We start from the raw sequence: 12,874 nt of genomic DNA on the forward strand, positions 1-12,874 counted from the left end.
AATAGGGCTAGAAAGCTGGACTAGGGCAGAGAGTAGCTTCCAAATTTGAAGAAAATATATAAATACAGTTAACTTACCCCATCAGTCTGACCCAGGGCCCAGATCTATTCATATTTAGCACAGGAGCCTGTGTGCCCTCTGAGTCCCTGTCAGTCTGAGCTCACAGTCCATGGTCACAGCTGGAACCTTCTAGGCTGCACTCATTTCAGGACCCGTCTTCCTCGAGGGGCAGAGCAGGCTGACCAGCCTCCTTTCATGGCTGTCCTACAGTGAGGGCTAGGTCCTGGAGAGGCCACAAAAGGGCTTATGATGGAAATGGAACATACTTTTATTAACTATTAGATGATATGTTGAATTTCTGTGGTGTCTGTTTTGATATCTCCTCTTTCATTTACAATTTGATTTTTTGGGTCTTCTCCCTTTTTTGTTTTGTGAATCCGGCTAAAGGTTTGTCAATTTTGTTCACTCTTTTGAAGAACCAACATTTACTTTCGTTGATCTTTTGTATGGTTTTCTTATTTTTCAGTGTTATTTATTTCTGCCCTAACATTAGTTATTAGGGATATTAACTATTACATACATGTAAATTTTCTTTTTTTTCTTTAAAGTAAGGAATTGCTTTAATTTCAATTTTAATTTTTTTAAAAAATATTTATTTTATTTATTTATTCCCTTTTGTTGCCCTTGTTGTCTTATTGTTGTAGTTATTATTGTTGTTGTCGTCGTTGTTGGATAGGACAGAGAGAAATGGAGAGAGGAGGGGAAGACAGAGAGGAGGAGAGAAAGACAGACACCTGCAGACCTGCTTCACCACCTGTGAAGCAACGCCCCTGCAGGTGGGGAGCCGGGGTTCGAACCGGGATCCTTATGCCGGTCCTTGTGCTTTGCGCCACCTGCGCTTAACCCGCTGCGCTACAGCCCGACTCCCCTCAATTTTAATTTTTTTAAATCTTTTTATTTATTTAGTAGAGAGATAGGAGGAGAGAGAGAAAGAATCAGAGCATCACTCTGGTACATGTGCTGCTGTGGATTGAACTCAAGACCTCATGCTTTTAAGTCCCATGCTTTATCCACTGTGCCACCTCCTTGGGCCACCATACATGTAAATTTTCTATGTTAGGAGTAAAAGTTATAGTTCTGTCCTTTCACAGAGCATTTCTTAGAGTGTTCATTGATTTGAAATGTGAAATAACTGTAGGTGTAGGTGTCACTTAAGAAAAAGACCCATATCTTAAGTGGACACCTTGTTTTATGGATTTTAAGTGTTAATAGAGGCGTGCTATAGTTGGAAATAAAATGTTGTTTCCAGTTACTGACAGTGTTGCCATTTAATAAAATTTCCCATTCACAAAACTCCTTTCTAAAAAGGAAGATGCTCTAAAATATTTTATCAGTATATGATATGATCACCCTAGCCCCTAGAGTGTACATAAAAACATGTTCACCGATGAAAATGATTACATAGTACTTACTCTAGTACTTTTATAATAAGAATATATATATATATATATATATATATATATATATATAAAATCTGTATTGAACTGAGGTTCATTTCAATACAGGTTATTTCTATTACAGTTATATCTATTACAGTATACAAATACTGTTTAAAACATAAGTATTATATATTATGAATTTGAGAAGTTTGGTTACTAACATATTTGAAGATAATGTAAGATACTGTGAATTTTCTTAAATTCAGTAAACCACCAGGACTAACCCACTTGATTGTTTACAGCTGGTGACTTCCATTAAACAATTCTGTGGCAAAATTATTCAGTTTAAAATTTTTTTCAGGGTGCTCTTAAATGTTTATCCTCAATAATTGATCTTACATTAGCCAAGGCTGGCATATTGTAAAACAGACCAAACTTGGTTGGCAACGTAGTTCCTTTGGATAATGTATGGCTTTCCCATGTGTGTGACCCAGGTTCAAGACTGTCCCTCACATCACTGGAGGAAAGTTAGGTGCTATGGTCTCTGTCACTTCTCTTTCTGCCTCTTGGACTCTCCACTCCCAGGCATTCCTCCAGCCTTTTTTGTTTTTCCCTTGGAAGATTCTGTTTAGGAACTTGCTTGCTCTATATTTTCCCTACCTCCAGTGGAGTTGGATGAAGTTCTTTACCAGCATCTGGAGCAAGGGTCTTTCTGAAGTAGTGCCTTGCCCTTTTAATATTATTTGCTTGTCTTTCTTGCTTAAAGAACAGAAAGCTTAAGGCATGGAACTGACGATGTACACAGTATCATTCTATAATGTTACAGTTTCCTTACATGGTATCATTCTATAATGTTACAGTTTCCTTACACGATATCATTCTATAATGTTACAGTTTCTTTACACGGTATCATTCTATAATGTTACAGTTTCCTTTAAAGAGAGGGGGCTCATTTTTGGTAATACATCTAGGTGACCAGTGAAAAGGAGCCAGGTTGAAAAGCTCGTTGCATAAGCTGCAGTAGTGTGGAGTACTGCAATGACCAGAGTGCTGGGGTGCTTTGTAGGTATGAAATTCATTGTTATACAGTTTACCATAGTTGAACTTTAATTCTTTTTAGATTCAGTTTTTTTTTTTTTTAAATGCTTCCTTTTCAGTTTTTGAAATAAAGTCTGTTACAGCCAGGTCCAAAATGAAAACAAATTCTTGCTAATGTGCTAATTGTTTATTAGTGATGCTAAGTATCTATAGTTTGAATAAAATGGTCTTGAATGTTACCTGTATATATTTCTTTTCTGCTATAGGCTGGATTATGACTGTAACTTTGAGTTTCTTTTAGAAAGAATAAGTTTTTTTGCTGCTGTTGATTAACTGCGAAAATTACATTTGAGGGGGCCGCGTGGTGGTGCACCTGGTTGACTGCAGATGTTGCAACACAAGGCCTCGGGTTCCAGCTTCCACTCCCCACCTGCAGTGGGGACTTGCTTTGCAAATGGTGAAGTGGTGTTGCAGGTGTCTCTGTCTCTCTTTTCTTTTTTTTTTAATATTTATTTTATTTATTTATTCCCTTTTGTTGCCCTTGTTGTTTTATTGTTGTAGTTATTATTGTTGTTGTCGTTGTTGGCTAGGACAGAGAGAAATGGAGAGAGGAGGGGGAGACAGAGAGGGGGAGAGAAAGACAGACACCTGCAGACCTGCTTCACCGCCTGTGAAGCGACTCCCCTGCAGGTGGGGAGCCGGGGTTCGAACCGGGATCCTTATGCCGGTCCTTGTGCTTTGCGCCACCTGCGCTTAACCCGCTGCGCTACATCCCGACTCCCTCAGTCTCTCTTTTCTATCACCTCCCTTCCGTCTCAGTTTCTGGCTGGCTGTCAAATGAAGTTTTTAAAAAAACTTTAAGAAAGAAAAAATAAACAAAATGACAGTTGAGACATATAGGGAAACTTATTTATGAATATCCAGGTATATCAAAAGGAAACAACTATGCCATTTGAACACACATTTGTGAACCTGCCTTTAACAGTGAAGATGTCATTACACTCCCAGTAATTCTGTTTTTGATAGATTACAAGGAATGCATGAATTCTGTATATTAAGGAATTGAGAAGTAGCATCTCATGTGTCTGTATGTAACTTTGGTAATGTTCAATGCTATCATATGCTTGAATGCTGGGAGGAGACCAAATCATTTGTAACTTTTTAACAAAAGTCTCAGGCACCTCTTACCATTACTGATATCACCTACCTAGATTTGATTTTGTGAATTGGCCAGTGAGTACCATCCGTCTTCAACTTAAAAAGAAAATGAAGTAATATTGGGATTTTCCAGGAAAAAACAACGGAGACAGTTCAAAATGTTGAGCTTTCATTAATGTGTCTAATAATCTGAAGAGCGATTCTGAAAACTGTGCACGTGTTGGCAAACCATTCCATAGACATGACCTTCCAGAGATTTTACCCAATATGAAATCGAGCAGTAATAGTTTTTTTTTTTTCATGACCATTAACTGTTTGAAATTTCTTAAAACAGGAAAAAAAAATTACATGTCCACGAGAACAAGGTGTGGAACCAATTGAGCAGTCAGAAAGCGTGAGCTAAAGATAAGAGGGAGGCGGGCAGATAATTTTAACACAGAAAGTGTGTGCCATGACTTGACTCAAGCTTTAGACAGATTCATAAAGCACAAGGCAAGGAGGGTTAAGAGGTAGACCCTTCGCAAATGTGTAATTGCTTTACTACACAAAAAACATGAATTGTGGAAACAACTAGTGTGTGGAAAAGGAAAGCTTTGAGGCTCCTTATTTAAACCCTAGAGCCCCTGCTTTGGCAAACTAAACTGGTTTCAGACACAGTGGGCCGATCTGTGTCTGCTGTGCTAGTTTCGATATATGGTATTTCATTCTATCAAGCGGCTTAACATCTTACTAGCTGAACACTGATGTTCTTCCATCCCCAAAGCTGTTAAGGAAAAAAGTTGATTCAGTGAGTTAAGTCTCTTTTTCTGTAGAAATTCTGACACATGAAACTATCTTGAGGAGTCACCAAAAGGTAGGCAGATAGCGAAGATGCTATAATAGTGGGGAAGTTATTTGTAACTGACGGAAGAAAATTATACTGGTCTGTATTAGACTTATATGGCAGAGTGATGCACATATCTTGTATTTTACTTTTTATTTAGCATTTGATAGCCACAGACCTTTGCTCTTTTTGTTGACTAGTATAGAATGTTAACATTTTAAAAAATATTTATTTATTTATTTATTTATTCCCTTTTGTTCCCCTTGTTGTAGTTTATGATTGTTGTTGTTATTGGTGTTGTCGTTAGGACAGAGAGGAATGGAAAGAGGAGGGGAAGGCAGAGGGGGAGAGAAAGACAGACACCTGCAGACCTGCTTCACCGCCAGTGAAGCGACTCCCCTGCAGGTGAGGAGCCAGGGGCTCGAACCCGGATCCTTACGCTGGTCCTTGCACGTCTCGCCACATGCGCTTAACCCGGTGCGCTACCGCCCGACTCCCAACATTTTCTATAATACAAGTTAGAAACAAAATAAAAATGACAAATGCAGGGATAGCTTTTTTCCGATTTTAGCTTATCACTCAGTATACTATTTCCATAGGAAACTGAATTTGAGTTTTAAATAATGCATGTATTTGAATTCTCATTTCTTACTAAGTTGATTACAGCCTCCATTTTGGAGTTAACAGAAATGTTAGTTGGTATTTTAGTTTTATTCAAGTGGTAATTCTTTGGAAAGGGAAGGCGTTCCAAGAAAGAAATTTTATGTTTTTCTGAATATATTTCTGAGCATATAGAAACACATTTTATTTTGGACAATCTTGAAAATGTTGGAGATAACTGTTTAAAGGCTTTTGCAATATGTAATTTTGCACAGTAATATTCAGCTAACACTCACAATGCTTGTGCCCTTGTATTGTGCTTAGACAAATGCTAGAGGGAGGTTTGTTTAAAATAAAGCTTTGAGCAGAACTTGGACTGGGTTTGGTGTATTGCGGCAAAGTAAAGGACTCTGGTGGGGGTGGGGTGTTCAGGTCCTAGAACTTGATGGCTGAAGAGGACCTAGGTGGAGAGGGAAGGGGGTTGTTAGAGTGTTATGTGGAAAACTGAGAAATGTTACACATGTACCAACTACTGTATTTTATTGTTGACTGTAAACCATTAATCTCCTCAATAAAGAAAACTAAAGCTTTGAGGCTGGCAAGATAGTATAAAGGTTATGCAAGAAGACTTTCATTTGTAGATTTTTAAAAATTTATTAGTGATTTAATAATGATCAACAAGATTTTTTTTTTTTTTTTTTTACCAGAACACTGTTCAGTTCTGGCTTATGGTGGTGCGGGGCATTGAACCTGGGACATTGGAGTCTCAGGCATGAGAGTCTGTTTCCATAACCATTATGCTATCTACCCTCCGCCCCGATGAACAAGATTTTAAGATAACAGGCACAATTTATTATTTTATTATTTTTTTAATATTTATTTTCCTTTTTGTTGCCCTTGTTTTTCATTGTTGTAGTTATTATTGTTGTCATCATTGTTAGATAGGATAGAGAGAAATGGAGAGAGGAGGGGAAGACAGAGAAGGCAGAGAAAGACAGACACCTGCAGACCTGCTTCACGGCTTGTGAAGTGACTCCTCTGCAGGTAGGGAGCCGGGGACTTGAACTGGGATCCTTACACTGGTCCTTGTGCTTTGCGCCACCTGCACTTAACCCACTGCGCTACCATCCGACTCCCAACAGGTACAATTCTATATAGTTCCCACCACCAGAGTTCCATATCCCATCCCCTCAATTGGAAAATTCTTTTTTTGTTTTTAATGAAATGGAGATATTGACAAGACCTTAGGATAAGAGGGGTACAATTCCACACAGTTCCCACTACCAGAACTCCATATCCCATCCTACCCATGAAAGCTTTCCTATTCTGTTGGGCAGTATGGCAGCTTCCCCTGCTTAACTCTGCGGTCTATTTACATAACCACTGTTACCTAAGAACCGCCCTGCCTGCAGGGCACTGGTTTAATCCCCACTGGTTCAAACTCTCTTTTTGCTTAGCTCCCTCTTGTAGTCACACCCTGATTTCCACCAATCTCTTTTCGTTCCACCCTCTCTACATCACATCCTGTTTCCACCCTACTTGGTGAGTATAAATACAGCTGCTCTTCTGATTAAACACACATGGAATTGCCTTCCGGCTCGGAGAGTCCCAGAGTCTCTCTCCTGCTACGCTAGCCCAGCACGAGTTCCTGATCCCTGTCCCACGCAGCAGCCTTAGGTTGGCTCCAGTCGAGTTCTCTCCAACCCAGAGAGCACTTGCTCGGGAAGAAGCACCCTCAGGCTCTCCCGGCACTATTCTTTATCCCTTTGGGAGTATGGACCCAGGATCATATCCCTCTGGGAGTGCAGAAGGTAGAAGGTCTGGCTTCTGTCATTGCTTCTCCACTGAACATGGGCGTTGGCAGGTGGATCCATACCCCCAGCCTGTTTCTGTCTTTCTCTAGTGGGGCAGGTCTCTGGAGAGATGGGGTTCCAGGACACATTGGTGAGGTCGTCTGCCCTTGGAGTTCAGGATGGAGTCATAGTAGCATTTGCAACAGTAAGTTTGAAGCAGGACAAAATGTTTAATAAATAGGAACCAGAAAGAAGAAACAAAGCAGGTGTGAATAGGGACTCTAGGGTGGAGAGCAACTAGGAAGTCTGTTAGGTATGTTCCTTGGGGCCCATTCTTTTCGTAATGTTTGCCTGAGCCTAGTTAACGTGGAGGTGGTCTAAAAATATTGTCTGGGAAGATGGTGTCAGAGTTGAGAATAGGGCTGGATCAGAGCAGAGTGTACCTGATGAAGCTGAAGAAAATATACCAATAGCACATAACTGTTTATAACGTCAGTCTGACCCAGGCCCCATGTCTATTCACATTTAGGTTAGGAGCCTGGATAACTTGAGTCCCCTGCCAGTCTCAGCTCACCGTCCCTGGTCACAGCTGGGGACACTCTACACAGCACTCATTTCAGGACCTGTCTTCCTGGAGGGACAGAATGGATTTTATAATATCTCAAACACCAATTTACATTTTAAATCTGCATGGAAAAAAAACTGAGTGAAGATGCACATTACACCTGCTTTTCATCGACAGCGCACTGTTTTTGCTAGTTTAAAATAATGAGGGATCACTAGAGCAAAGTCCTTGCTTTGCAAGCTAAATCAGCTGATTAATTTCAGGAAAAACTCTTTTTTTTCTTTCTTACTTTGAAGAGCAAACTACAATCTATGAAATAGGAAGTAGGTGAGGAGGGTATCTAGGCCCAAGTAGAATCTTCTGGGCAGGGAAGAGAATATATGGAGTGGCCTAGAAAAATGGCAAAAACACACCTTATGTTCAGATCCCCCAGTGGGCTATGAAATAAGAAAAAAAATGAGCAAAGAAAATCACTTTTTTTTTTTGCACTTCCAGGGTTATTGCATGAATCCACTGCTCCTGGAGGCTTCCCCCCCCCCCTTTTGTTGCCCTTGTTGTTGATGTCATTTGTTGTTGGATAGGACAGAGAGAAATGGAGAGAGGAGGGGTTAGACAGAGAGGGGGAAAGACAGACACCTGGAGACCTGCTTCACTGCATGTGAAGCGTCCCCTGCAGGTGGGGAGCTGGGGGCTCGAACCGGGATCCTTATGCTGATTCTTGCGCTTTGCACCACGTGTGCTTAACCCGCTGCCTGACCCCCTGAAACTCACTTTTAGAGGAAGTCCTTCCACCCCATTCCTAGATCTCTTAATCTTTGGAAAGAAAAGTGCGTCCTATCTTGCCCTCTCAGTTTCAGGCCCACCCAGGTAATGCAAAACCCACGTACATCCCCACCCCCGCCTCAGCCTGCAGGACCTTCACAGAGCAGCATGACTTCTGGTCCTGGAGCAGAGCAGGGGGCATTAAGACTCAGATGTAGTCCCACCCTTACCCCTGGATGGCCAGCTGCTCCTCCTGTCTCTCATTGGCGGTCTCCCTGCCAGTCAGTCCTTAGCTCCTGCCCCCTCAGTTAGCTCTGTAGTTTGTCAGTCAACAATAGCCATGAAGGGGAGGGGAAGCCTGAGAAGGGGGGAGCAGTGCAGCACCTGCTGGAGAAAACAAAGTTGCTTATTGAGCTCAGCAGTGTGGCCTTGTAGGAAAATGAGGGTTAACCTCTTCACAAGCAATGTGTAAGGTTACCTTGTGTTTACCTGGCCACAGAAGCCAAGCCCCAGGTGTGTCTGGAACCATATTTTTGTTGTTGTTGGTTTGTTTTGTCTTTCCTAACTTCCTTTCCTTTCTTCCTTCTTCCTTCTCCTTCCTTCCTTTCTCTCTTTTTTCTTTGTTTCTTCCCTTCCTTCCTTTTTTCCTTTCTTTCTTCCTTTCCTTCCTTTCTTCATTTTTGCCTTTCTTTCTTCCTTTCTTCCTTGCCTTCCTTCCTTCCTTCCTTCCCTTTCTCTCTCTCTTTCTTTTTTTTTTCTATATTTTATTATTTTTTTATTTATTCCCTTTTGTTGCCCTTGTTGTTTTATTGTTGTAGTTATTATTGTTGTTGTCGTTATTGGATAGGACAGAGAGAAATGGAGAGAGGAGGGGAAGACAGAGAGGAGGAGAGAAAGACAGACACCTGCAGACCTGCTTCACCGCCTGTGAAGCGACTCCCCTGCAGGTGGGGAGCCGGGTTCGAACCGGGATCCTTTATGCCGGTCCTTGCGCTTTGCGCCACCTGCGCTTAACCCGCTCTGCTACCGCCTGACTCCTTTCTCTCTCTCTCTCTTTCTTTCTTTCTTTCTTTCTTTCTTTCTTTCTTTCTTTCTTTCTTTCTTTCTCTCTCTCTCTCTTTCTTTCTTTCCTTCTTTCCTTCTTTCCTTCTTCCTTTCTCTCAACTTTGTGAGCAGTAAAATCAAGTTTGTATCATAAGGAGGTGGGCTAGTTTGCCCTGCAGAAACACTTGAATTTTTTCTGACCTGGGGAAATGGGAGACAGCAAAGCCATTCACTCCCTGCAGCTTATATGCTCCAAACATAGTATCTCAATTATATGAGCTCTTCATATCAGACTTTCACACTGGAGAGTAGCAGATACATCTTTCTTTGGATGTGGAGTCCTGATGGTTATTTCTAGGAAAAAGAGACACTTTCCCAGCCAGGGAAGAGACTGGCGCTCTGTTTTCACTATTATGACAGCATTTCTTTTTCTGTCTTCTTTTTTTTGTTAGAAATAAAAAGATACTTATTTCACATAAGGCAGGAAATCTTTTCATCTTAGATAATTTGGATTTAAAGTCAATAGTCAACCCCCCCCCCCCCCAATCACTCTAAATCTCCTCCTTGCCCCATGTCTTACATTTTCTGTCTTCTTTCTCCGTACATCCGTTCAGTTGGTTCTGACCTCTCCAGTCCCAGCATTTGGGAAACAACTTGTAGTCATTCTTGAATAATTAAGGAAGCTTCATGTTTCTGTATCTGTTTTGTTCCTCTCAAGACCTAGTGGCATCGTTGTTGAAGCTGAGTTAAATGTCTGTACCTGTGTGACACTCCTTTAGGGGGGACTTGAATCTTGTCTTTCAGCCTTAGGAAATCTTTGACCTACCTTGTATTTCTTGATGCTTCACTTTTCAATCCTTACCCTGCTATACTGCCTCTGCTGATCTCAAGTAAATCAGCACAGCCAGTGTCACCAGGCCATGTTATACTGCCACTGCCTCTTTGTTTTGGGTTGTTTATAGACATGTTCTATTATGTCCGCTACCTTGCTATATAACTGTGTTCCATATTTTGTTTGCTGTCTGGACTTAACTCTATTCTTGTGAGATTTTATTATTCTCTCCTAAAATATTAAAACTTTCCATGACCAGGTGTCATTGCTAATATTTTGAATATTCTTGTAGACTACAGTTTGTATTAGAGCAGGATGCATAAGAATTGGATTTATGAAAATAGCCTCTTTCTCATTAAATTTGGATGATTATTTTTCTAGTAGCTATGTACATATACACCACCGCTTGGCCTCCAATTTTTAACATTTTTTTTTAAATAGAAAGTAAAGCCAAATAGTTCAAAATACCCATAAACATAATCCCAACACACAGGCAGTGTTCTTCCTCTTGAATCATTTGGGAATCACCTATTAAGTATTTTATGTTTTGTATCATTGTTTAAATGGTAACGAAAGTATCCTGGCCATCTTCTGAGAATATTGGCCAGCTATGTATACTCTGGACTTGAATGTGGTTTTACTGAAGGTGGTTATGATTGTATCTTTCTTTGCAAGAGAGTACTTACAGCGTAAGTCTCTTCGTAGAAGAGGACCTTTTTGTGAAATGAAATCCTTTATAAATTGTTAAATGGTTCAAATGGTTTATAAGTGTTTAAGAAATAGAAAGTTAAAGGTCCTTGTACTTTCTCTTTCCATAACCTTCCTCATCAAAATTAACCACCATTAACAGCTTGACACAGACTTAAAAAATGTATATATAAAATAGACATAGCTACATGTATTCAGTTTATACAGCTATATGTTGGGTTCATTTCTCAAACATTTTGGAGACCTCACTTGTCAATTCTGTTTTGATAATGTCTAGGTGGTAGTTATGGATAAAGTATGATGTTTGCATGTTTGGACCAACGTCAGAAAGTGTACATGTTTATAACTATGCTGGTTTCATTCTTGGTAAATAAATTTTCTAGCCATATTCTTGTTTATTGTTGTTAATGTAAACTGTTGTGGTCTCGAGTCAGAGACTTCATAGTGAGTAATGACCTTCCTCTACAATGAAAAAATATTCATGCTCTTGTTTTTTTTTTTGTATATTTTATAGAGAAATTCATCTTTGAACTATTACATTTTTAAATGTGTGTGCATTTTCTTCAGAGAAATGTCAAGAATTGTTGCTGCCTGGCTTGAGGGGGTTGTGCTGAGTTTAAAATGTCCATGATATGTATTACTGCTCACTTGATTTTCTTTTAATTCTGAGAAAGATAGTTTTCCTTTTCAGATGTGATTGATCTCACTGGAGATGATAAAGATGATCTTCAGAGAGCAATTGCCTTAAGTTTGGCGGAATCAAACAGGGCATTCAGAGAGACTGGGATAACTGATGAGGAACAAGCCATTAGCAGGTAAAAACACAACTTGTATAAAGTCGATATGACCATTGCTTATAAGAATAATAACAACTGAAATTCATTTCAAGAGACACAAAGATATGCTGTGTTATGTAGCACTTATTAGCACTCATATACTTAAATACTTTTTATATTTTATGTGACCTCAGTTTTTTCAGATTATTGTGTTGGGGACATAATGGTTTACGTTGTTCACGCGCGGGTATAATCCTTCCTTTTTGCAAGTGTCTGCCAAACACTCCCACCCTGAACTTAGGTCCTTTCCCCCCACTGTGCTCTGAGACCCAAATGTTTTTTAGGTAGAAGTCATAGGAAGGAGAGGGAAAGCATAAACGGACATTTGGACTGGGTTGATGTGTTCAAGTGGAGCGAGAGCCACTGGGAGAGGAGGGGCAGAGGTGGAAAAGGGGCTAGGGTCCTGGTGCATGGTCGTGACTTGATTACTGAATTTCAGTTCTCATTGCCTTTGAAGTATTGATTTAGAGGATTTTGGAGTGGTGATGAGATACTACCTTTCTATATATGGTCATACTTTTCCTTTCTTTTCTCCCCCTAGTTCTTTTTGGATGATACTGTTCAATTCAGTGTATAGTCATTTCTAGGAGAGAGGAGCAAATATTCTCTATAAAGGATCAATAGTAACTATTTTTGGCTTCATTGGCCATCTGCTTTCTGTAGGGATAACTCAACTCTGGTGTTAGAGTAGGAAAACAAGTGCAGATAATCCATAATTTAATAACTATGGCTGTTTCAGTATGTCTGCGATTTATAAAAATAGGCTTCGTGCTAGTTTTGGCCCATGGGCAATAATAGTTTTGCAGCCTGTGATCTATAATAATGATGTTCATAGCACTTTAAAAAGGAGGCATCAATTCAAGATTTGTGATAGGAGGCATCCTTTGATTTAATAGGCAAAACATTTAGTTTGAAACAATTTGATTCACCAAAGGATCAAGTCAGTATGTTTGGTTAAACACTAAATAGTTTTGATTTAAAAAAAAAAACACTTATAATCTTGTAAACAATTCTTTGGAGTCTCACGTCTTTCTGTAATGCATATTGAAGAAGCTTATAGTCCCTGATGTCTGACTGATGGAAAGGACCAAGTCCGGCATGAGAGCATTTTGCAGACACTTATCATTGGGAAATGAAACTGTCCCCCTCTGTCCATGACTTGTACTTAAACTCTCCCCTTCACCCCATGAAATGATAAAAGGAAGAAAAATTTTGTGGTAGCAATTTCAGGGAAAAAAAATAGAGGTTAAGTGATTTCTCAAATGGGTTTTTTTTG

General features: G+C 39.9%; 1 protein-coding gene across 4 annotated transcripts in view; it reads left to right on the forward strand.

Annotated features, from left to right (window-relative positions):
* Nucleotides 1–12,874, forward strand: part of USP25 (ubiquitin specific peptidase 25) — a 140,346-nt gene that overhangs the window by 26,470 nt on the left and 101,002 nt on the right. For all 4 annotated transcript variants that reach the window (XM_060172156.1, XM_060172157.1, XM_060172159.1 and 1 more), the window contains exon 4: nucleotides 11,454–11,577. In XM_060172156.1, coding sequence (XP_060028139.1) covers nucleotides 11,454–11,577 — 124 coding nt within the window. The remainder of the gene's footprint in view (nucleotides 1–11,453; nucleotides 11,578–12,874) is intronic.

This window comes from Erinaceus europaeus, chromosome 14 (assembly GCF_950295315.1).
Source record: "Erinaceus europaeus chromosome 14, mEriEur2.1, whole genome shotgun sequence".
NCBI classification, from domain to species: domain Eukaryota; kingdom Metazoa; phylum Chordata; class Mammalia; order Eulipotyphla; family Erinaceidae; genus Erinaceus; species Erinaceus europaeus.